We start from the raw sequence: 24,503 nt of genomic DNA on the forward strand, positions 1-24,503 counted from the left end.
CACCCGAGTTCATTCTGACAGTGCGGCTCTGTCTGTGTCTGCTGTCATCTGCCATTCAGCTCTGCTACATGGCTGTCTGTGTCTGCTGTCAGCGGCCATGTAGCAGAGCTAAATGGCAGATGACATAGTAAAAAATACGCATTACACACGCTAGTAAAATCATTAATTTATTCAGAAAAAGCATCGCACTTGCGTTGCACTTGGACCTAATGTGAACTAAAATCAGCCGAGTTTTTTTCAGCCCAGTCGGACCGATTTTACTCGCATAGATGTGTTTCCAGCCTTATGCCAAGACTTTTCTTTAGCCTTGAAATCCATATCATATGGTGAACACTGTCAAAAAACAGCAAAGAGATACAATTAATCAACAACTCACCAAATTATGTACTCATGCCACTTCATAAGACTAAATCATCACAGACAATTGTCCCCCAATAAGAAAACAAGCAAGTGGTTCATGCTAAAATATTTTATTAAATTGATTAAAAACACATTTAAAAATTAAAAAACAGATATTCCTGAGAGGGACACCATTAAATACCCAGATATAGTGTAATTCACATATAGGGAGGGATGTACAAAATATAAATAAATTGCACTAAAATAAATATATTATTACACACAATGCATCAACCTGGCTCACAAATAAATAGAAAAGTGCTGCTGGTAAAATACCCATACAGTCACTGCGCATTTAGCTCACCGGCACGATGGAGGGCAGCTATGTTTTCTGCTCTGCCTGCGATATGGCAGAGCGTACTGCGCCTGCGCGAGCCGACGTAACTGCACAGGCGCGAGATTTGAAAATGCGACGAGGATGATGACAGAGGCATCATCCCGTCAATCAAGAAATGAGGATGGCGATCAGCGGCAGGAGGGGGGACAGGAGCAGAAAATGAGCCCGCCCATTTGGCCAACACAAGTAATTAGCATACCTAACAGTCAGGTTTTCTAAAGTTATTTTTGGGGTCTGGAAGGGGAGACAGGGCCAAGGTGCATCTTCATAGAATGCAGCCCAGGAGCTGCAGCAGGTGATTCTTTTAGTTTAATAGGTAAAAATCTGGTGACAGGTTCCCTTTAAGTTTTTCAGAATTGTATATTTTTGTATATAATTAATTCAATGGTAATTACTTACATTTTGTATATGTTCTATAATTGGCTGAATTTTGTTTTTAAACCTTGTACCATAATGCAATGTTTTATTCAGTGATCACGGGCACATAGCGTCAGAAATAAATATCTCCGCCATCATGGAGCTTGTACAAATAAAGTATGAAAAGTCGCTTGTTCCTCTTGTAATTCCATAGAAGTCTGCACTCCAAGACATCACTCCTTTTTAGAGCTCGCCAGTGTGCCCAAACAGTAGTTTTCAACCACATATGGGGTATTGGTGTGCTCAGGAGAAATTGAACAACAGATTTTGGGGTCTATTTCTCCTGTTACCCTTGTAAAAATAAAAAATTGGGGCTAAAAAAAATTTTTGTGGGAAAAATGTATTTTTTTTATTTTTATAGCTCAGCGTTATAAAATTCTGGAAAACACCTTAAGATTCAAGGTGCTCACCACACCTTTAGCAAAATTCCTTGAGGGTATAGTTTCCAAAATGGGGTAATTTGTGTGTTTTTACACTGTTTGGTCACATTTAACCTCTACACGACATTTGACGTACTGGGTACGTCATGAAAGTCAGTGCCATTCTGACCAAGGACGTACCCAGTACGTCATGCTTTAATGCGATCCCTGCAGCTGCGGTGATAGTAATCGCATGAAAGCTCCTGCTGATTGTGTCATCCCCGCACCTACACTCGTCGTCATGGAGGGTTTCGTCACCCCCCACAGCGACAATTGCTGTGATTGGCTGTTCAATTCTGAACAGTCAATCGCATCGGTTTCAGGCAATGAAATTACCTGAAACCCTGATGTCCAGCTATGATTGGTGCTATAACAGCGCCGCTCATAGGCTGGAGCTGGGAGAGAGCAGCATTCCGCCACCCAGCAGAGATTGGAGCGATTGTGCTTGGGACCGTTCTGCATCGCCCCACTCCAGTTTTGAGGCGCTTGCAGAATGGTCACTGACAGTCTGCTGCTGATCTGCTGGGCCTTGCCTTGTGGTGCCACACGCTTTTTGAAGCCTGTGCTACCACTGCTGCTCCTTCCTGCTGCGGATCCTGACTGAAAAAAGAAGATCTTCTATTCTATCCCTGTCCTTTTCCTTTCCTTTGCTCTCTATCCCCCTTTTCTCCCCCTTCCCCCCTCCCCCTCTCTCCATCCCCCCCGATTAGTTCTTGATCACTGATGAGTAATTGACCACTCGATTTTTGTCCCGTTTTTTTTACGCACTCCGTGCGAGCATCCTGCAGCTGCCGAGCGCTGATCAGTGACGCACATCACTGATCGATGTCCGTTCAGCCTTTAGCCAGGACTTTTTTTTCCATTTTTTCCCCTCTGTCCATTTTTCATCCCCATTTTGCACCTCCTCCGTGCGAGTGTCCTGCAGCCGAAAAACGCTGAACAGTGATGCACATCGCTATTCGGCGTCCGTGCTGCATTTAGCCAGGACTTTTTTTCCTTTTTTTTGCATTATCCTTCATTTTGAACCACATCTGTGCGTGCTTCCTGCAGCAGTGAGCACTGATTAGTGACCCTTATCACTGATCAGCGCATCCGTGCTCACTTTTGGCCTGGACTTTTTTCATTTTTTAATTTTTTTTTCTGTGCGGGACTCCCCCCGTTTAGCACCACACCCGTGCGTGCTTCCTTCAACCGTTGAAATTGATCGGTGACTCCCATCATCACTGATCGGTATCCGGTTGTAAAAAAAAAAAGTAAACTAAGAATTAAATAAAAAGAATTTAGAGTAGATAGGCTAGATTAGGGACAGTAAAATATACCGTAGTATTCTCCGTTTACTACCGTATTTTTTACTGAATCAAGTCAGGGTTAGCGTCAGATAGTTTAGCTCAGTAATTTATTTTTACTGACGCCCGCTTAGTAATTGTAGTGGAAAAATCTTGTAGTGCATATACTACAGGGTTTATTTTTTACTGCACAAAATTACAGTTAGTGTAGTTTAGTTGTAGGCGCTTAGTAATTTATTTTTACTAACGTCGTTTAGTTTTTTTTTATTTTACCACTTTTTTTTTTCCATCCTTCTAATTTTAATTCTATTTTTTTCTCTTCTATTCTTCTCTTCATGTTTCTATTTTTTTTCCTCTCATCTATTCTAATAAATAAAAGTTAACACACACCTGAATACAATTTTTATATTTTACACACAAAAAATAAAATGTCCCGCTCGTCCCAAAGACGGTATTCAGCGGTGAAGGCATATGACATTGCTGCCTCCAACAACGATAGTGAGGGAGAGGATCCCACCTTCCTGTATTCCTCCCACTCCTCTAGTGATTCTGAACCCCCACGCAGATGTCGCAGGACACAGCCCTCCGTTAAGGACCCCCAACCCCCAACCAATTTTGTGCTCGAACAGTCAAATGGCGCTCCTTCCCTTCCGAGCCCTGCCGTGCGCCCAGACAGTAATTTTCCACCACATATGGGGTATCAGCGAACTCAGGGGAAATTGCACAACAAATTTTGGAGTCCTTTTTCTCCTGTTACCCTTGTGAAAATAAAAACATTGAGCGCAAAGAACATTTTTATGAAAAACATGTATTCTTTTTATTTTCAAAGAAAAAAATGAAGCACCTGGGGGTTCATGGTGCTCACCACACATCTCAAAAAATTTATTGAGGGGCATAGTTTCCAAAATGGGGTCACTTGTGAGGGGGTTTCTACTGTTTAGGCACATCAGGGCTCTCCAAACCCTACATGGCGTCCGCTAATGATTTCAGCTAATCTTGCTTTCAAAAAGTCAAATTGCGCTCCTTCACTTCCAAGCCCTGCCGTGCGCCCAAATAGTAGAATTTTACCACATATGAGGTATCAGTGTACTCAGGAGAAATTGTACAATAAATTGTATGGTGCATTTCTTCCTGATACCCTTGTAAAAATTCTAAATTTTATGGCTAAAGTAACATTTTTGTGTAAAAAAGTAAAGTTTTCATTTTTTACTTCCACATGGCTTTGGTTCCTGTGAAGCATCTAAACACCTAAAGGGTTAATAAACGTCTTGGATGTGGTTTTGAGCAGTGTGAGCGGTGCAAAGGTGTTACTTTTGGGTATTTTCTGTCACCTAGGCCTCACAAAGTCTTTTCAAATGTCATGTGGTCCCTAAAAAAATGGTTTTGTAAATTTTGTTGGAAAAATGAGAAATTGCTGATGAACTTTAAATCCTTTTGACTTCCTAACAGAAAAAAATTATGTTTAAAAAATTGCGCTGATGTAAAGTAGAGATGTGGGAAATGTTATTTAGTAACTATTTTGTGTGACATAATTCTCGGATTTATGGGCATAAAATTTCAAAGTTTGAAAATTGCAAAATTTTCGTCAAATTTCCGATATTTTCACAAATAAACGCAAAAAATATCGTTATAATTTTACCACTAATATGAAGTATAATATGTCCCGAAAAAACAATCTCAGAATCACTGGGATCCGTTGAAGTGTTCCAGAGTTATAACCTGTCAAAGTGACACTGGTCATTAGGGTGAAAACCATGCTCTGGGGTAAAGGGGTTAAATATGACTGGGCATAAACAAACAATTCCATCAAAGTTTGTCTCAAAAACATCACTCCTTCCTTTTGGAGCTCGGCAGTGTGCCCAAAAAGTACCTTATTTTTCGGACTATAAAACGCACTTTTTTTCCCCGAAATGTTGGGGAAAAGTAGGGGGTGCGTCTTATAGTCTGAATGTTGGGCTGCGGGAAATGAGGGTGCTGCGGTGGAGCGGGTCATTGGCGGCACGAGCAGGCTGTAGCAGCCTGCCGTGACCACGTGGGCCCGCTCATTTCATATGCACGCCCATCCTCCCGACCATCATCCCTCAGCACTGAAGCCAGCGCTGAAAGGTGGGCGGGTGGGTGTGCGCATAGTAAAGAGCCAGCCCGTGATCACCCCTGGCAACTACAGCCATGAAGTGATCATGTGCGGCTGTATTCACTGCTCCCCGCGCATCATCATCAGCGCAGGGTGCAGTGAATCAGTATACTCACCCGTCACCGTTGTCTGCAGCATCGCTCGTCCTCCTATCTGTCAGCCGCTGATCTGTGTATAGAATGACGTCATCACTGTGCACACCGCTAGTCTCCACACAGGTCAGCTGACAGGCAGACAGGAGGACGAGCGATGCTGCAGACAACGGTGACGGCTCCACACTCCAGCGGCACTGCTGCCGGCACTGACAGGAGGAGGAGCGATGCTGCATGGAGCAAGGAAAGGTGAGTATAAACGTTTATTTTTTTATGTGCCACAGGATACAGGCCACATAGCAGGATGGGGGTATATAGCAGGATGTGGCCATATACCAGGACGGATGGGGTATATAGCAGGATGGATGGGGGTATATAGCAGGATGGGGGTATATAGCAGGATAAGGGCATATATCATGATGGCGGTATATAGCAGGATGGGAATATTTACCATGATGGTGGTATATAGCAGGATGGGGTATATATATACAAGGATGGGGATCATACCAGGATGGGGTACCTTAGTAGAGAATTTGGGGACATTACCCCCATAACAGTGTCAGTAGCAGATCCTCGACCCATAAGTGTGTCATGACCACATTTTTTGCTTAAAATTTGATTTTCCTCCTCTAAAACCAGGGTGCGTCTTATATCCGGTGCATCTTATAGTCCGAAAAATACGGTCGTTTTATATACTTTGAGGGTTGCCATTTTTAAAATGGTATCCCTTTAGGAGATTTTCCAATATTTAGAGGCTTGAAAGTCAATTTAAAACTAAATAAATCTCTAAAGTTTTGAACATTAACTTAAAATAATAAATTGCTAATAAACTCTTAACCCTTCTAACAAAATTAAAGGATGTTTGAAAATTATACTGACATCATAGACATAAGGTAAATGTTATTTATTAACTTTTTTTCTTTAGTATAACAATTTAGTTTATGGGTACAAACATTCAAATTTTGAATATTGTAAATATTTCATTTTTTGTAACATTTCCCAAATGTTTATAAAGAAACACAAAACATTGATTTAAATTTATTTCTAACAGAAACTACAACATGTCAGGAAAAACATTTCTCAGAATAACTTGGATATGTGGAAATTTTCACATAGTGAAACATGTTCGATTTAAAAATTGGGCTTAGTAACTAAATGGTTAGAGTTGTTTCTTCCCAGTGTGAGTTCTCTGATAACTAACCAGTTGTGATTGAGTTGTAAAATATTTCCCACATTCTGAGCATGAAAATGGTTTCTCTCCTGTGTGAATTCTCTCATGTCTAACAAGATGATATTTGGTATTTGGAAATAAAACCTCTCACATTCTGAGCATGAAAATGGCTTCTCTCCTGTGTGATTTCTCTCATGTGCAGCTAGACTTGATTTACCTGTAAAAGACTTTCCACATTCTGAGTATGAAAATGGATTCTATCCTATGTGAATTCTCTCATGTCTAACAAGATGAGATTTGTTAGGAAATTACCGTATTTTTCGGACCATAAGACACACTTTTTTCCCCCCAAATGTTGGGGGAAAGTGGGGGGTGCGTCTTATGGTCTGAATATAGGGCCAGGAATGAGGGTGCTGTGGTGGCGTGGGTCATCGGGGGCACGAGCAAGCTGCACCAGCGCCTGCCGGGGCCACGTGGACCCGCTCATTTAATATGCACGCCCATCCTCCCGCCCTTCTCTCAGCGCTGAAGCAGGAGCAGACAGGTGGGCGGGATGATGGGCGAGGGATAAACAGCCGGCCCGCATGATCACCCCTGGCAACTAAATCCTGGAGTGATCATGTGCGGCTGTATTCAGTGCACCCGCGCATCATCATCAGCGCGGGGAGCAGTGAATCAGTATACAGTACTCACCGTTTTCCTGCAGCATCGCTCCTCCTCCTGTCTGTGTCAGCGGCAGCGCCGCTGAGTGGAGCCGTCCCCGTTCTCCCGCAGCATTGCGATGTCCTCCTGTGCTAGCAGCGGCCGCTGAGTGGAGACCAGCGGCGCGCACAGTGATGACGTCATCGCTGTGCGTACGTGTCCACACGCAGCCGCCGCTGGCACAGGAGGACATTGCAATGCTGCAGGAGAACGGGGACGGGACGGGACACAGATGCTGACACAGACGGGAGGAGGAGCAATGCTGCAGCGAGTGAGGTAAGGTGAGTATGAACGTTTATTTTTTTATGTACCACAGGATGCGGGCCGTATAGCAAGATGGGGGTATATTATGAGCAATGTGGGGCTATATTATGAGCAGGATGGGGCTATATTATGAGCAGGATGGGGCTATATTATGAGCAGGATGGGGCTATATTAGGAGCAGGATGGGGGTATATTATGAGCAGGATGGGTCTATATTATGAGCAGGATGGGGCTATATTATGAGCAGGATGGGGCTATATTATGAGCAGGATGGGGCTATATTATGAGCAGGATGGGGGTATATGAGCAGAATGGGGGTATATGAGCAGGGTGAGGGTATATGAGCAGGGTGGGGCTATATGAGCAGGGTGGGGGTATATAGCAGGATGGTGGTATATGAGCAGGATGGGAGTATATAGCAAGTTGGGGCTATATAGCAGGATGGGGGTATATAGCAGGATGGGGCCATATGCCAGGATAGGGTATATAGCAGGATGAGGGACATATACTGTATATACAAGGCAGGAGGATCATTACCAGGCTGGGGTACCTTAGCAGAGAATTTGGAGACATTACCCCCATAACAGTGTCAGCAGCAAATCCTCACCCCATAACAATGTGTCATGACTCCCATTTTTTGCTTAAAATTTTAATTTTCCTATTTTTCTGCTCTAAAACCAGGGTGCATCTTATGGTCCGGTGCATCTTATAGTCCGAAAAATACGGTATTTCTCACATTCTGAACATGAAAATGGCTTCTATCCTGTGTGAATTCTCTCATGTCTAACAAGATTAGATTTCTTGGTAAAGCATTTCTCACATTCTGAGCATGAAAATGGCTTCTCTCCTGTGTGACTTCTCTCATGTCTAACAAAATTAGATTTGTTAGTAAAGCATTTCCCACATTTTGAGCATGAAAATGGCTTCTCTCCTGTGTGAATTCTCTCATGTTCAACAAGATTACATTTGTTAGTAAAACATTTCTCACATTTTGAGCATGAAAATGGCTTCTCTCCTGTGTGAATTCTCTCATGTATAACAAGCTGAGATGTGTTAGTAAAGCATTTCTCACATTCTGAGCATGAAAATGGCTTCTCTCCTGTGTGAATTCTCTCATGTATAACAAGCTGAGATGGGTTAGTAAAGCATTTCTCACATTCTGAGCATGAAAATGGCTTCTCTCCTGTGTGAATTCTCTCATGTATAACAAGATCAGATTTTGTAATAAAACATTTCTCACATTCTGAGCATGAAAATGGCTTGTCTCCTGTGTGACTTCTCTCATGTCTAACAAGAAGAGATTTCCTACTAAACCATTTCTCACATTCTGAGCATGGAAATTGCTTCTCTCCTGTGTGAATTCTTTCATGTATAACAAGTTCAGATTTTACAATAAAACATTTCTCACATTCTGAGCATGAAAATGGCTTTACTCCTGTGTGAATTCTCTCATGTTCAATAAGAATATATTTGGTAGTAAAGCATTTCTCACATTCTGAGCATGAAAATGGCTTCTCTCCTGTGTGAATTCTTTCATGTTTAACAAGTTCAGATTTTCTAATAAAACATTTCTCACATTCTGAGCATGAAAATGGCTTCTCTCCTGTGTGAATTCTCTCATGTATAACAAGGTTAGATTTGATAGTAAAGCATTTATCACATTCTGAACATGAAAATGGCTTCACTCCTGTGTGAATTCTCTCATGTACAACAAGAGCTGATTTATCTCTACAGCATTTCCCACATTCTGGACATGATAATGGCTTCTTCCTTGTGGGAGCTCTTTTATTTTTCCCACTTCGTCTGTGACTTTTATTTTGCTTAATAGTTTGTGGTGAATTGGGAGATAGTACTTTAAAAGGATCAGTTGGTAGATCTTTGGTGTGAAGGGCTGAGATGTTGGCATGTTCTTCCTGGGTTTCTATGTTACAATCATCTGCTTTAACATCAGATGATACAGGACGTCTTTTGGAGCTTCTGGTGCGACCATCTGCCAAGAATAAAACTGACTTGATTTTTGAACAAACCAAACTTATATTGATCTAATAATAAACATTTCAGAAAAGTGAAAATAAAAAATCAAATACAAATTGCAAGGTATGTAGCAAGGTTATATTATTATTAATATTATTATTATTATTATTATTATTATTAACTGAGCAAAGTGTCATTTACATGATGTGATGATTGCACAAAGAATCAATTGTACTAATGTTCATTCACGATCATTGGCCAGTGCAAACATCAAGCGACAGAGTAAAGCATTTGTCATTGATCGCAAATTTTATATGTTCATAAAAATTATGGCTGTCAGCAATGTATCATCCTCTTGTGTAAATAGAGGAAGTTATTCAATAATAAAAAAGTCACGAGAGAACGGAAACAAACTGTCATTGCTACATCAAAATTAAAGATAATAAGCCCCAAACAACTTCCTATATCGTCAATCAGTGTCTGTTGATGAAATTGTATTTTCCTTACCTTCGCTAAAGCGGGCTTTACACGCTGCAACATCGCTAGCCGATGCTACCGATGTCGAACGTGATAGCACCCGCCCCCATCGTACAGCCGATATGTGGTGATCGCTGCCGTAACGAACATTATCGCTACGGCAGCTCTCACATGCACATACCTGCCCTGCGACGTTCCTGTGACCAGCGAACCGCCTCCTTTAGCGTCGCTGAACCGCCGCCCAATAGAAAAGGAGGGGAGGAGATGAGCGGCCGGAACATGCCGCCCACCTCCTTTCTTCCTCCTTTTCCAGTGGATGGAGGTAAGGAGATGTTTGTCGTTCCAGCGGCGTCACACACAGCGATGTATGCTGCCGCAGGAACGACAAACAACATCATTACAGCAGCAGCAGCAACAATAATTGGGAAGGGACCCCCATGTCACCGATGAGCGATTTTGAACGTTTTCGCAACGATTCTAAATCGCTCATAGGTGTCACACGCAACGACATCGCTAACACGGCCGGATGTGCGTCACAAAATCCGTGACCCCAACGAGATCGCTTTAGCGATCTCATAGCGTGTAAAGCCACCTTAACATTCAGTCTTCAGGTGAAGTAGAAGGCTGTAGTAGTGACTGTTACAGCATCATGCACCACCTCAATGACTGGACGCAAGTGGATGCAGGGAAGATATAATTCTTCCAATAGACTCTCTCGCCCAATAAATTGCCTAACATTATTTATATACAATTTACCTTCAAACTACCACTATATCTGAATGTAAATGTAGCTGACAGGTTCTCTGTAAGAAGTACAAATGTGTGTGTTAAAGTGTGATACACACAGCAACCTGGTGTATCATGTCTGGACACCAGTACAAACCCTGTTTATGAGGAGTATTTGCCTTTTCCCCTGAGGAGTCCTTTGGATGAAACGCGTCAGGTGGCACGTGGGGCATATGAAGAGACGGGGATTAGGATTAGATGTGGACCGTCCTTGTAAGGGTGGGAATCTGTGGGTTATAGGCAGGGCCGTATTTGCCACTAGGCACCCGTGGTCCCGTGCCTAGGGCGGCACGTTGCGGGGGGCGGCACTTTCTGGCAGCAAAAAAAAAATGTATATAATTTTTTTTTTTTTTTTTTTTTTTTACATCCCCGCCCCCGTCCCTCCCTCCGTTACGCTCGGCTGTGTTCCGGGGGGGGGGGGTTGGGAGGGAGGAGAGGCGCACTTCTACTGTCTATTTAAATACATGGCATAGTGAGCTGACTAACCCCGGAAGTTCCATGGCCTGCACTTCCGGGGTCAGAGGCGCGCGGGCGCGACAATCAGCTCACTGCCCCGTGCTGCAGCGTCCAATGCTGCAGATTACACACGCCGCGGAGGAGGACGCGTCTGCAGCTGGAACAAGCCAGAAGAGGAGCCAGCCAGAGCAGGGCGGCGGGCATCGGAGCAGGTAAGGCAGAGCCTAGAATGTATGGGCACCTTACAGGTTAGTTGATGATCGTTGCAAATTGCGATGCCTCTTTTTGTCCACTGTAATCATACAAGGGGAGGCTGGGGGAGGCTGGGAAGAGAGGGAGGCTGGGAAGAGAGAGAGGCTGGGGGGAGGCTGGGAAGAGAGAGGCTGGGGTGAGGCTGGGAAGAGAGAGAGGCTGGGGGGAGGCTGGGAAGAGAGAGAGAGGCTGAGGCTGGGAAGAGAGAGAGAGGCTGGGAAGAGAGAGGCTGAGGGGAGGCTGGGAAGAGAGAGAGAGGCTGAGGCTGGGAAGAGAGAGAGGCTGAGGCTGGGGGGAGGCTGGGAAGAGAGAGAGGCTGAGGCTGGGGGGAGGCTGGGAAGAGAGAGAGGCTGAGGCTGGGGGGAGGCTGGGAAGAGAGAGAGGCTGGGAAGAGAAAGAGGCTGAGGCTGGGGGAGTCTGGGAAGAGAGAGAGAGAGGCTGAGGCTGGGAAGACAGAGAGGCTTAGGCTGGGGGGAGGCTGGGAAGAGAGAGGCTGAGGCTGGGAAGAGAGGCTGAGGCTGGGGGGAGAGAGGCTGAGGCTGGGGGGGAGGCTGGGGGGAGAGAGAGGCTAAGGCTGGGGGGAGAGAGAGGCTGGGGGGAGAGAGAGGCTGGGGGGGAGGCTGGGAGAAGAGAGGCTGATTCTGGGGGAGTCTGGGAGGGGGAGGCTGATGCTGAGGGAGGCTGGGAGGGGGAGGGGGAGGCTTGGAGGAGGGAAGCTGATGCTGAGGGAGACTTGGAGGAGGGAGGCTGAGGGAGGAGGGAGGCTGAGGCTGGGGGAGGCTGGGAGGAGGGAGGCTGAGGCTGGGGGAGGCTGATGCTGGGGGAGGCTGGGAGGAGAGAGGCTGATGCTGGGGGAGGCTGGGAGGGGGAAGGTGAGGCTTGGAGGAGGGAGGCTGATGCTGAGGGAGGCTGGGAGGAGGGAGGCTGATGCTGGGGGAAGCTGGGAGGGTGAGGCTTGGAGGAGGGAAGCTGATGCTGAGGGAGGCTTGGAGGAGGGAGGCTGATGCTGAGAGAGGAGGGAGGCTGATGCTGAGGGAGGAGGGAGGCTGATGCTGGGGGAGGCTGGGAGGAGGAAGGCTGATGCTGGGGGAGGCTGGGAGGAGGGAGGCTGATGCTGGGGGAGGCTGGGAGGAGGGAGGCTGATGCTGGGGGAGGCTAGGAGGAGGGAGGCTGATGCTTGGGGAGGTTGGGAGGAGGGAGGCTGAGGCTGGGGGAGGCTGGGAGGAGGGAGGCTGAAGCTGGGGGAGGCTGGGAGGAGGGAGGCTGAGGCTGGGGGAGGCTGGGAGGAGGGAGGCTGAGGCTGGGTGGGGGAAGGTGAGGCTTGGAGGAGGGAGGCTGATGCTGGGGGAGGCTGGGAGGAGGAAGGCTGATGCTGGGAGGAAGGCTGATGCTGGGAGGAGGGAGGCTGATGCTGGGGGAGGCTGGGAGGAGGGAGGCTGATGCTGGGGGAGGCTGGGAGGAGAGAGGCTGATGCTGGAGGAGGCTGATGCTGGGGGAGGCTGGGAGGAGAGAGGCTGATGCTGGAGGAGGCTGATGCTGGGGAAGGCTGGGAGGAGAGAGGCTGATGCTGGAGGAGGCTGATGCTGGGGGAGGCTGGGAGGAGAGAGGCTGATGCTGGAGGAGGCTGATGCTGGGGGAGGCTGGGAGGAGAGAGGCTGATGCTGGAGGAGGCTGATGCTGGGGGAGGCTGGGAGGAGAGAGGCTGATGCTGGGGGAGGCTGGGAGGAGAGAGGCTGATGCTGGAGGAGGCTGATACTGGGGGAGGCTGGGAGGAGAGAGGCTGATGCTGGAGGAGGCTGATGCTGGGGGAGGCTGGGAGGAGAGAGGCTGATGCTGGAGGAGGCTGATGCTGGGGGAGGCTGGGAGGAGAGAGGCTGATGCTGGAGGAGGCTGATGCTGGGGGAGGCTGGGAGGAGAGAGGCTGATGCTGGAGGAGGCTGATGCTGGGGGAGGCTGGGAGGAGAGAGGCTGATGCTGGAGGAGGCTGATGCTGGGGGAGGCTGGGAGGAGAGAGGCTGATGCTGGAGGAGGCTGATGCTGAGGGAGGCTGGGAGGGGGAGGGGGAGGCTTGGAGGAGGGAAGCTGATGCTGAGGGAGACTTGGAGGAGGGAGGCTGAGGGAGGAGGGAGGCTGAGGCTGGGGGAGGCTGGGAGGAGGGAGGCTGAGGCTGGGGGAGGCTGATGCTGGGGGAGGCTGGGAGGAGAGAGGCTGATGCTGGGGGAGGCTGGGAGGGGGAAGGTGAGGCTTGGAGGAGGGAGGCTGATGCTGAGGGAGGCTGGGAGGAGGGAGGCTGATGCTGGGGGAAGCTGGGAGGGTGAGGCTTGGAGGAGGGAAGCTGATGCTGAGGGAGGCTTGGAGGAGGGAGGCTGATGCTGAGAGAGGAGGGAGGCTGATGCTGAGGGAGGAGGGAGGCTGATGCTGGGGGAGGCTGGGAGGAGGAAGGCTGATGCTGGGGGAGGCTGGGAGGAGGGAGGCTGATGCTGGGGGAGGCTGGGAGGAGGGAGGCTGATGCTGGGGGAGGCTGGGAGGAGGGAGGCTGATGCTGGGGGAGGTTGGGAGGAGGGAGGCTGAGGCTGGGGGAGGCTGAGAGGAGGGAGGCTGAAGCTGGGGGAGACTGGGAGGAGGGAGGCTGAGGCTGGGGGAGGCTGGGAGGAGGGAGGCTGATGCTGGGTGGGGGAAGGTGAGGCTTGGAGGAGGGAGGCTGATGCTGGGGGAGGCTGGGAGGAGGAAGGCTGATGCTGGGAGGAGGAAGGCTGATGCTGGGAGGAGGGAGGCTGATGCTGGGGGAGGCTGGGAGGAGGGAGGCTGATGCTGGGGGAGGCTGAGAGGAGAGAGGCTGATGCTGGAGGAGGCTGATGCTGGGGGAGGCTGGGAGGAGAGAGGCTGATGCTGGAGGAGGCTGATGCTGGGGGAGGCTGGGAGGAGAGAGGCTGATGCTGGAGGAGGCTGATGCTGGGGGAGGCTGGGAGGAGAGAGGCTGATGCTGGAGGAGGCTGATGCTGGGGGAGGCTGGGAGGAGAGAGGCTGATGCTGGAGGAGGCTGATGCTGGGGGAGGCTGGGAGGAGAGAGGCTGATGCTGGAGGAGGCTGATGCTGGGGGAGGCTGGGAGGAGAGAGGCTGATGCTAGAGGAGGCTGATGCTGGGGGAGGCTGGGAGGAGAGAGGCTGATGCTGGAGGAGGCTGATGCTGGGGGAGGCTGGGAGGAGAGAGGCTGATGCTGGAGGAGGCTCATGCTGGGGGAGGCTGGGAGGAGAGAGGCTGATGCTGGAGGAGGCTCATGCTGGGGGAGGCTGGGAGGAGAGAGGCTGATGCTGGGGGAGAGAGGCTGAAGCTGGGGGAGGCTGGGGGGAGAGAGGCTGATGCTGGGGGAGAGAGGCTGAAGCTGGGGGAGGCTGGGGTGAGAGAGGCTGATGCTGGGGGAGGCTGGGGAGAGAGAGGCTGATGCTGGGGGAGAGGCTGCTGGTGAAGGCGGGAGAGAGCGGCTGCTGCTGGGGGAATGGGAGAGAGGGGCCAATGCTAGAGACAGAGGACAAGGGTTGAGGGATAGAGCAATGACAATATCGATGGGGGGGAGTGTAAGGACTCAGAATAAGAGGGGGCAGCATTGGGAGCTCATTATGGAGAAGGGGCAGCATGTCTGGGCTCAGTATGGAGTGGAACAATGTAGGGGAGTCAATATCAAGAGTGGGGTAGTGTGTGTGGGGGGGGTCTCAGCATAAGCGTTAGTGTGGTGGTCTTAGGATGAATGGGGCAGCATGGAGGTGTCATTATGGAAAAGAGAAAGGCAGCATTAGGAGCTCATGGAGAGGGGCAGCATGCACGGGACACTGAGGAGGGGGCAGCATGCATGGGACATTGTGAGGAGGGGACAGCATGCATGGGACACTGTCAGGAGGGGACAGCATGCATGGGACACTGTCAGGAGGGGGCAGCATGCATGGGACACTGTCAGGAGGGGGCAGCATGCATGGGACACTGTCAGGAGGGGGCAGCATGCATGGGACACTGTCAGGAGGGGGCAGCATGCATGGGACACTGTGAGGAGGGGGAAGCATGCATGGGACACTGTGAGGAGGGGGCAGCATGCATGGGACACTGTGAGGAGGGGGCAGCATGCATGGGACATTGTGAGGAGGGGGCAGCATGATGTGAGGTCAATGTGCAGATTATATTTCATAATTGAGGAAGGTGTGGTGGATATAATTTATAAGGGAGGGCAGTGTGTAGTTTATTAGGGGCAGTGTGACAGTCACAGTATATAAGTGGGGACGGTGGGAATATTTTATACTCATGCTATGTTTTGATGTGCCCGTGGTGATCCCCATTGGGGGACGGGGGTTAGTGCCCTTCGTTTCTCATTGATACTTTTTCAAGTGTTTTACAGAGTAGATCTGCCTTAAACAGATGTCGTGTGCGAAAACTCAGTTTTACGTTGTCAATAAGGGGCGCGACCACTTAAAGTGCCTAGGGCAGCACGAAGGCAAAATACAGCCCTGGTTATAGGGCCAGATAAAACTGCGTACAGACCTATATGCCTACCTACAACCCCGCCACACAAAAATAAATGCCGTGATGGACATTAGTAACTCCCGTATGGATGAGGGATATACATTGTGGCTTAGTGAATTGGACCACTATCTATCTAAAAGCTATTGTTTTTTGTATATCCTCTCAATGGCCCAGACAAGAAACGTTTTTCTGTGAAAATTAATCACAATTGGTACTTTGCTGGTGGCAACATTTTTCTAGGAATATATGGTACGAACTGTCCATGAGTTGTCATTTCTTCACCGGTAGTTGTTTGCACAGTGCACCTGAATTACATTGTTTCAGTTTGTGTGTATCACATTTTAACATATTTACTATTAAATGGTTAGTTTTTATCCTATCCCTCACTTAGTGCTATAGCTTGAAATTGAGTTGTGAGGTTTAATTGTCCAGTAACACCGCTTCTGGTGTACCCTGCTACTTCTGTTCTCTTTAAGAACTAATATTTGCCAGTGTAATGGATGCTTAGGCCACGTTGAAACATTCAGTATTTGGTTTAGTATTTTGAGCGGATCGGAGGAAGTTTGGTTCGGCGGGTTTAGCCAGACTTTAGATAAAATTTGGTTTGGGACCCGGACTTGACCTGAACCCCATTGCGGTCACTAAGTGGGCAGTTCAGGTCTCTGTGCACATGTAGTCAACCATAAACAGAACACAACTGAAGGATGGTGGACGGGGTTTCTCCATTTTGTTTCTTTTGGTGCACACTACATCCGTTCACGCTGTTACCGGTTCAAACTTTGCAAGCGGCTCGCACTGGGCTGAGCACTGAGCGTACCCGAGCACAGCGATGCTCGTGGGAGTGATTTGCCTATGTAAAGCACCTGAACTCTGAATACGAACTGTTTTTTATTAAAAGTCTGTGTTTGGTATGAACACCAAACCTTGGATTCGCTCATCACTACTCACAAGATGAAGCGTATAACAGAAACACTGCACCACTTCTGCATTTTTATCCGAGTCCTGCTTTGTCTTACAAATACTGAACATGTGAACGTGGCCTAAGGGACTATCACACAGGCAAATATTGGAATGCAACAAGCACTGATTGGAGCTCTTCTCTATCCCCATAGACAACAGATGAAATCTTGGTCAAAAGTTCATGTTGTTGGAGGATTCAGGAGAGACAGCGAACAACAGGTATATTAATATGTCTGCACTAACTAACAATTTAGCCTGGACCTTGCTTTAAAAATGAAGAATAATTGGATATTCATTTTGTATACCCCAGTGTGTGCTGTGGAAACTATGTTTATTCTTCAGTGACTACCTCAAGTGGACCAGTGCCCCCCTTCCATGTGACAGAGTGCAGGACGTGCTCATATGGTGCCTCTCTTGTAGTGAGAAATGCTCAGGAGTCAGTGCTATTGGGTTGTGTCCGTCTCACACTCCCCGATACCTACATGCACACAGCAGAGCGGAGGAGCCGTATGATTGTAAGAAGCCCAGTGAATGAACAAGATTTTGACTCTTCTCTATTTACTGGTGACTCCTAACCGGGGCAGTTACCTGTAAGAACGTCCTCTTTGCATCGCTTTCCATCCCGTACATCGCTTTCTCCTTTCGCCATTATGACTTCAAAATCGATATTTTTCAGATTTTTACTCGGATTGCAAAGCTGTGAAAGTAATAATGTAATAGTCAGAGGCAGAAGGGAAACTCTTCTTGTATGTTCTATATGGACACTTACTACTGGGGGCACCTGAGCTGCTTATTGATTCCATCATCTCCACCTTCTCTATCAATAAGTGCTGCCCACAGAGTCAGTACAGCAGCGATAGAAGCAGGCGTCACTGGACCAGGGTCCAACATTACGACACAGTGATTTCCTATATTATTTTGTCTTCACACTATAGACACCTTATCATGCACAGGACCTTCTCTGTGATGTAGGTGTGACTATTTGGGGTCAATGTCACGCTACAGCTCAATTTCACACTCACCCCTCATACAGGCTACAGATAGTACACATGTGCCCCCAACCAGTCCCAAGACGATGTAACATGCCACCACTTACTGAAAAGGTGTTAAAGGGAACATGTCAGGTCAATTATGTGTTCAAACCTACAAACAGGGTGATGTGTGTGCTAGTAACCCCTTCCTACCCATCCCTGCTTTATTAATGAGTAATGTGCATGTATAAAAATGTTTTATTACTTATGTGTATCCTATGTAAATGAGCAGGGCCTCTAGCCCCATGGGCGTCGCATCGCCTTATAGTTTCATAGTTTTTAAGGTTCAAGGGAGACTCTAAGTCCATCTAGTTCAACCCGTAGCCTAACATGTTGATCGAGAGGAAGGCAAAAAAACACCCAATGTGTCAAATAAGCTCCAATGGGGAAAAAAATTCCTTCCTGACTCCACATCCGGCAATCAGACTAGTTCCCTGGATCAATACCCTGTCATAAAATCTAATATACATAACTGGTAATATTATGTTTTTCAAGAAAGGCATCCAGGCTCTGCTTAAATGTTAGTAGTGAATCACTCATTACATCATGCGGCAGAGAGTTCCATAGTGTCACTGCTCGTACAGTAAAGAATCCTCGTCTGTGGTTATGATTAAACCTTCTTTCCTCGAGACGTAGCGGATGCCCCCGTGTTCCAGTCACAGGCCTAGGTGTAAAGAGATCTTTGGAAAGGTCTCTGTACTGTCCCCTCATATGTTTATACATTGTGATTAGATCCCCCTAAGCCTTTGTTTTTCCAAACTAAATAACCCCAAGTTTAATAACCTGTCTTGGTGTTGCAGCCCCCCCATTCCTCTAATAATCTAGGTCGCTCTTCTATCTACCTGTAAGATTACGCTATTTATAACCTTCTATACTTTTGCTATCAAGAAAAGCATCCATTCCTCTCTTAAATTCATTCAGTGAGTTGGCCATCACCACTTCCTCAGGAAGAGAGTTCCAGAGCCTCACTGCTCTTACCGTGAAGAACCCTCTTCTATGCTGGTGTAGGACTTTTCTTTCCTCCAATCAAAGAGAATGCCCCCTTGTTCTTGTCATAGGCCTTGGTACAAACAGATCATGGGAGAGATCTCTATATGGCCCTCTGATATATTTGTACATATTTATTAGGTCTCCCCTAAGTCTTCTCTTTTCTATAGTAAATAGACCTAATTTTGATAACCTTTCCGTGTATTGTAATGCACCCACTCCATTTATTATTTTAGTAGCCCGCCTCTGAACCCTTTCAAGTTCAGTAATGTCTTTCTTGAGCACCGGTGCCCAAAATTGCACACAATACTCCAAGTGTGGTCTGACGAGTGATTTGTGCCTTGTGGGCATTTGCATGTTTGCCATGGTATGACACCGCTGTGGGCGTGATACTATGGATTTACATCAGCGACATGACCGTCACTAGTTCAGATCCCACGCATGCGCACTTACCATTCCTGCAGCCTTGTTATTAGGGTGCTTGCTTCTTGTCTTCAGACCAAAAGAAGTAGGAATGCACAACCAACTAACAAAAATATGAGGGTGCACAGTCTGCTGAGAAACAATTGGTATACAAGAGAAAAAGAAGCACACATCAGCACTCAGCTCAATAATAAATGCATGACAATAAATGTATAAATTATCAAATATTTTATTGCACAACACACTCTATAAAAACATTTAAAAGGCAGAAAAGCACCAGACAGAGGAACAACAATAAGTATGTATGGTGGTAAAATATGACAAGGCATTAACCAGCAAAAGATTGAATTGTTTCCCTGGCCATTCATTCTATAAATCCTATCAAATATTGCAGGAATGTTCACACAATGGCACAGCCGGACAAAAGACATAAATAGGATAACCTACCACTACCAATGCACATTAAAGGGGTGGTTCACCCATTTTTTTTATTTTCCCAATGAGTGTCACTTACCATTATATGCATCTTCTCCATTGGCTTGTATTTCCAGTTCTGGCACTGAGCGGCGCTATCCTGCACGCTCAGTGCCTGTCACATGACCCCCTGGAGCTGTGGCCGCCAGCATCCTCTGACGTCCCGGCATTTCCGGGCTCTCAAACTTGACGCTTACGTCAGAGGATACCGGCGCCACTCACACTGATTGACTGGGCTGTGGGCGGTGACTACCGCACGTCACAGCCCAGCATCGAGGGGAGGATCCGGAGGACGCCAGTGTGTGGAGCGGTGAAGGCAGAGCGCGCCGCTTACCATCGGTCAGCTGTGGGAGGTACGGGCTCCAGTGTGGAGTACAGGGGGGTTTCCTCCGCTGAAATCCCCCCTGTCACGCAAGTATGTGATCACACTGTCCACCCGCCCGCTGTGCTAAGCTGTCAGGAGAGCGGGCGGTGTCGGCAGTGTGATCATATAATCCTACCAGCAGCACAGGTGACCGGACGCTGCATGGGACCAATCTGCTCCACTCTGTCACCTGCACAACAAGTCCCAGAGTGGAGACAGTGACATGCTCTGCTCTGACACATAGTGTGCTGCATGTCACTAACTGTCTCCACTCTGGGACTTGTTGTGCAGGTGACCGGATGCTATATGTCACTAACTGTCTCCACTCTGGGACTTGTTGTGCAGGTGACCGGATGATACATGTCACTATCTTGCTCCACTCTGTGACTTCTGCTGCATAGTACCAACTGTATACACCATGATTACCATGATTAGGCAGTGCACACAGGAAGGAGGGGAGGGAACTGTTGTGGTGGAGATCTGAGGGGAGTGAACAGTTTGGGTGGAGCTCAGAGTGTGGGTGTGAGATTAATAGTTACTGCAAAGGATTATGGAAGTTGTAGTAACTGAACCCAGGAAGTCAAGAGAGCGATTAAAGGGAACCTGTCATCAGAAATTTGGCTTTCAACCTAAATGTTTCCCCCTCTGCAGCTCGTGGGCTGCATTCTAGTAAGGTTTCTATACTTTTTGTGCCCCTTTTTAAACCAAAATAAATACTTTATAAAACTGTACCTTTCGGTTTGAAAATCTTGTAAATCATCCATGGGGGCGGGCCGTGTGGCATTCGTTGCTGTCCCTTCGCCGTCCCCCATGCTCCAAATCAACCCTCAGGACGCCGCCCACTGCGCCTGAGGTCCCGTGCACGCGGGGACACCTGGTGACTTGGTCGCAGGCACGAGAGTATGGGCGGCGCTGTGATTGCATCGCAAGTGCCCGCCCATACTCTTGTGCCCGCCCTTTCCCCACTGCCTCCAGCGTTCTGCGCCGGCCCGACGTCACCTCCTTCCCATCGTACCCCGCAGCAGGAAATAGATGGGGGGAGCGGAGCAGGCCACTACAGGAGAAGCGGAGAGGATCTGAGCGACGTACAGAGGGGAGAGCGCGCCCACGAGAGTATGGGCGTGCACTTGCGATGCAATCACAGCACCGGCCATACTCTTGTGCGTGCGACCACGTCAGTAGGTGTCCCGGCGTGCAGGGGACCTCGGGCGCAGTGGGCGGCGTCCTGAGGGATGATTTGGAGCATGGGGGACGGCGTAAGATACAGCAACGGACGCCACACGGACCGCCCCCATGGATGATTTACAAGATTTTCAAACCGAAAGGTACAGTTTTATAAAGTATTTATTTTGGTTTAAAAGGGGGCACAAAAAGTATAGAAACCTTACTAGAATGCAGCCCACGAGCTGCAGAGGGGGAAACATTTAGGTTGAAAGCCAAATTTCTGATGACAGGTTGCCTTTAACTCCATCAGAGCTGGAGCCAGAAATGAAGATGTTATGCAAGAGTTATCAGAAAAAAAACAACTAGTTTTGGTAACTGGACAACTTCTTTAATGCAAGAAGCCAGAATAAGCATAAATAAGCCCAATGCCTGGTGAACACCCCCTACCCCCTACCCTCTACCCTCTACCCTCTACCCTCTACCCTCTACCCCCTACCCCCTACCCCCTACCCCCTACCCCCTACCCCCTACCCCCTACCCCCGCTCATCAAGTGAGCTTCATCAGGAGAGGATGAGGTAAGAATCAAAGAGCACCGGTATATATATACACAAAATAAATCAAAAAATCAATTACCGGTGTTTATATGGCATGCTGCATCGTCCGGAAGTAGCAGAGGAGACAGGAAGCCCTGATTAAACGATCGTCGAGTTGGGTGTGAACTGAGCATGCGTCTAATGATATAATGAAAACTACAAAGGTGAAGAGAACATTGCCAATGCGCAGACAAAAGTAGTAGAACACAGAGTGAATCGAGCAGAAAGCAGCTCAATGCAGGAGATATATATTCCAGCCACACAATCCAGACATACCAAATCGCTCATATAAAGAGGAAGAAGTGCATCATATTAAAGGGAACCTTTTTGCCCTAAACCTAAAAGTTTCCCCCTCTGCAGCTCCTGGGCTGCATTCTAGCAAGGTTCCTATAGTTATTGTGCCCCCTTTTACACCAAAATAAATACTTTATAAAGTGGTACCTTTCAGTTTGAAAATCTTGTTAATGGTACACGGGGGCGGGCTGTCTGTTGTCTGTTACTGTCCCTTAGGCCGTCCCCCAACGCTCATTTACATACCTCAGGACGCCGCCCAGTGCGTCCGATGTCTCATGTGCCACTGTAGCGGGACTGTGCACAGTGGGACCGCTGGTGACGTTGCGCAGGCACGAGATTAATGGTGGCGCTGTGATTGTCATCAGCAAGCTCCCGCCCATAATCTCGTGCCCACTGCCCGCGCTTTCCCCTCTGCCTCCACCGTTCTGTGCATGCCCTGGCCAGATGACCAGATGATCGGTGGTGTCCTGCTCCGCTCCTCCCATCTATTTCCTGCTCCAGGGCTAGATGGGAAAGAGGTGACGTTGGGTCATCTGGCCAGGGCATGCGCAGAACGGTGGAGGCAGAGGGTAAAGCACGGGCACGAGATTATGGGCGGGAGCTTGTGGATGAAAATAACAGCGCCGCCCATAATCTTGTGCCTGCGCAACGTCACCAGCGGTCCCACTGTGCACAGTCCTGCTACAGTGGCACAGCGCATGCGCGAGACATCGGACGCACTGGGCGGCGTCCTGAGGTATGTAAATGAGCGTTGGGGACGGCCTAAAGCGGCAGGAGGGACAGTAACGGACACCAGACAGCCCGCCCCCATGTACATTAACAAAATTTTCAAACTGAAAGGTACCACCTTATAAACTATTTATTTTGATCTAAAAGGGGGCACAATAACAATAGGAACCTTGCTAGAATGCAGCCCAGGAGCTGCAGAAGGGGAAACTTTTAGGTTTAGGGCAAAATTTCTGCTGACAGGTTCCCTTTAATATAAATATGGCATGAAGCAAGCGCTGACAAGCCAAAAGCGCACCAATGATTACACATCATTATGCAAAGAGACATGATTAGATGACAATCATAAACATGGTATAAATAATTAGTGGGATAAATGCTGAGCGCAGAGCAAAGATGTATGACCAAAAACAAAGCAATATGCAAATCAGCACACAGCGCACACTTACATATAGGAGGTGCAGCCTAAGTGTGCAAGAGTACACAAGCATGCAAATGTGAGCATTAAATTGCACCTTTTATGAATAATAATGTATAAATCAGAAATATATGATTACAAGAAGCTAAGCAAAATTCAGTAATTGAATAGCAAATAGCTTATTAGAGTGTAAATATACATGCACAGAAAAAAAAAATTGCCCGTGCCTCACAAATGATGGGGGCGGGTGCAATCGCACATGCGATCGCACGAGAAATTGCAGCGTGTAAAGCAGGCTTTAGAGTGGATAACTTGAATAAATAATACCTTTTTATATGGTTTATTGTTTGTTTGTTGCCCTTTACATTGTACTGAATTTGAGAGATTGTGGGAGGGAATACAAGAACAGCATGTGACATTGGCTGAGTGGCCGCATCACTGCCTTTACTGTCTCCTTCCCTTCTACTGTGTTCAAATAGTCCTTTACTACATTTCAGCTCAACAGAAATACTTTTTAGTTCCTTAAAAATGATGTGTGCTCGTTATATCCCCCCCCAAAAAACTACTGTATTTTTTGTTTTATAAGATGCACCGGATTATAAGACGCACCCCAAATTTGGGGGGAAAAAAGGTAATAAAAAAATAAATATATATGGGGTGCATTTTATAATCCGGTGGTGTCTTACCAGGGAGAGGGGGCAGCAGTGGAGCGGAGGGGTCACAAGAGGCAGGGACAGTACTGTGAGTGGTACAGAGGGGGGCCCAGATACTCACTGCAAGCTCTGCTCTGTGCGGGGCTGGTGACGTAGCTCTGCTCTGTGCGGGGCTGATGACGTTGCTCTGCTCTGTGCAGGGCTGGTGACGTAGCTCTGCTCTGTGCGGGGCTGGTGACGTGGTTCTGCTCTGTGCGGGGCTGATGACGTGGTTCTGCTCTGTGCGGGGCTGGTGACGTGGTTCTGCTCTGTGCGGGGCTGGTGACGTAGCTCTGCTCTGTGCGGGGCTGGTGACGTGGTTCTGCTCTGTGCGGGGCTGGTGACGTAGCTCTGCTCTGTGCGGGGCTGATGACGTGGTTCTGCTCTGTGCGGGGCTGATGACGTGGTTCTGCTCTGTGCGGGGCTGGTGACATAGCTCTGCTCTGTGCGGGGCTGAAGACGTGGTTCTGCTCTGTGCGGGGCTGGTGACGTAGCTCTGCTCTGTGCGGGGCTGGTGACGTGGTTCTGCTCTGTGCAGGGCTGATGATGTGGTTCTGCTGTGTGCAAGGTTGATGACGTGGCTCTGCTCTGTGCGAGGCTGATGACGTGGGTCTGCTCTGTGCGGGGCTGATTACGTGGTTCTGTTTTGTGCGGGGGTGGTGAGTGATGTGGCTCTGTTCTATGCGGAGATGGTGACGCA

The 24,503-nt window shown here is 48.2% G+C and overlaps 1 protein-coding gene across 3 annotated transcripts; it reads right to left on the reverse strand.

The window, feature by feature from the left end:
* Positions 1-7,140: 7,140 nt before the first annotated feature.
* LOC142256941 (uncharacterized) lies at positions 7,141-21,789 on the reverse strand. Of its 3 annotated transcripts, none has more exons than XM_075328943.1 (4): positions 21,714-21,789; positions 19,108-19,209; positions 17,225-17,333; positions 7,141-9,211 (listed from the first exon to the last, which is right to left on the reverse strand). In XM_075328943.1, exons 2-4 carry the CDS (start codon positions 19,108-19,110, stop codon positions 7,980-7,982), a joined length of 1,344 nt encoding a protein of 447 aa, XP_075185058.1. In that variant the 5' UTR covers positions 19,111-19,209; positions 21,714-21,789; the 3' UTR covers positions 7,141-7,979. The 3 variants fall into 3 exon arrangements, with proteins under 3 accessions (XP_075185058.1, XP_075185059.1, XP_075185057.1); XM_075328944.1 differs by having other exon boundaries at positions 19,108-19,206; positions 21,714-21,783; XM_075328942.1 differs by lacking the exon at positions 21,714-21,789 and adding an exon at positions 19,592-19,644 and having other exon boundaries at positions 19,108-19,206.
* Positions 21,790-24,503: the final 2,714 nt, after the last annotated feature.

The sequence above is a fragment of the Anomaloglossus baeobatrachus genome, chromosome 11, assembly GCF_048569485.1.
Source record: "Anomaloglossus baeobatrachus isolate aAnoBae1 chromosome 11, aAnoBae1.hap1, whole genome shotgun sequence".
Classification (NCBI taxonomy): Eukaryota; Metazoa; Chordata; class Amphibia; order Anura; family Aromobatidae; genus Anomaloglossus; species Anomaloglossus baeobatrachus.

Bases quoted from the DNA above. Each gene is read 5' to 3' on its own strand.
- LOC142256941 (XM_075328942.1), bottom strand. From the start codon at position 19,612: ATGGAGAAGATGCATATAATG. The intron at 19,207-19,591 runs GTAAGTGACACT...GTTTCTCAGCAG, and splicing joins TGGAGAAGATGCATATAATG to ACTGTGCACCCTCATATTTT. The intron at 9,212-17,224 runs GTAACTGCCCCG...TATTCTTGGCAG, and splicing joins CAAAGAGGACGTTCTTACAG to ATGGTCGCACCAGAAGCTCC.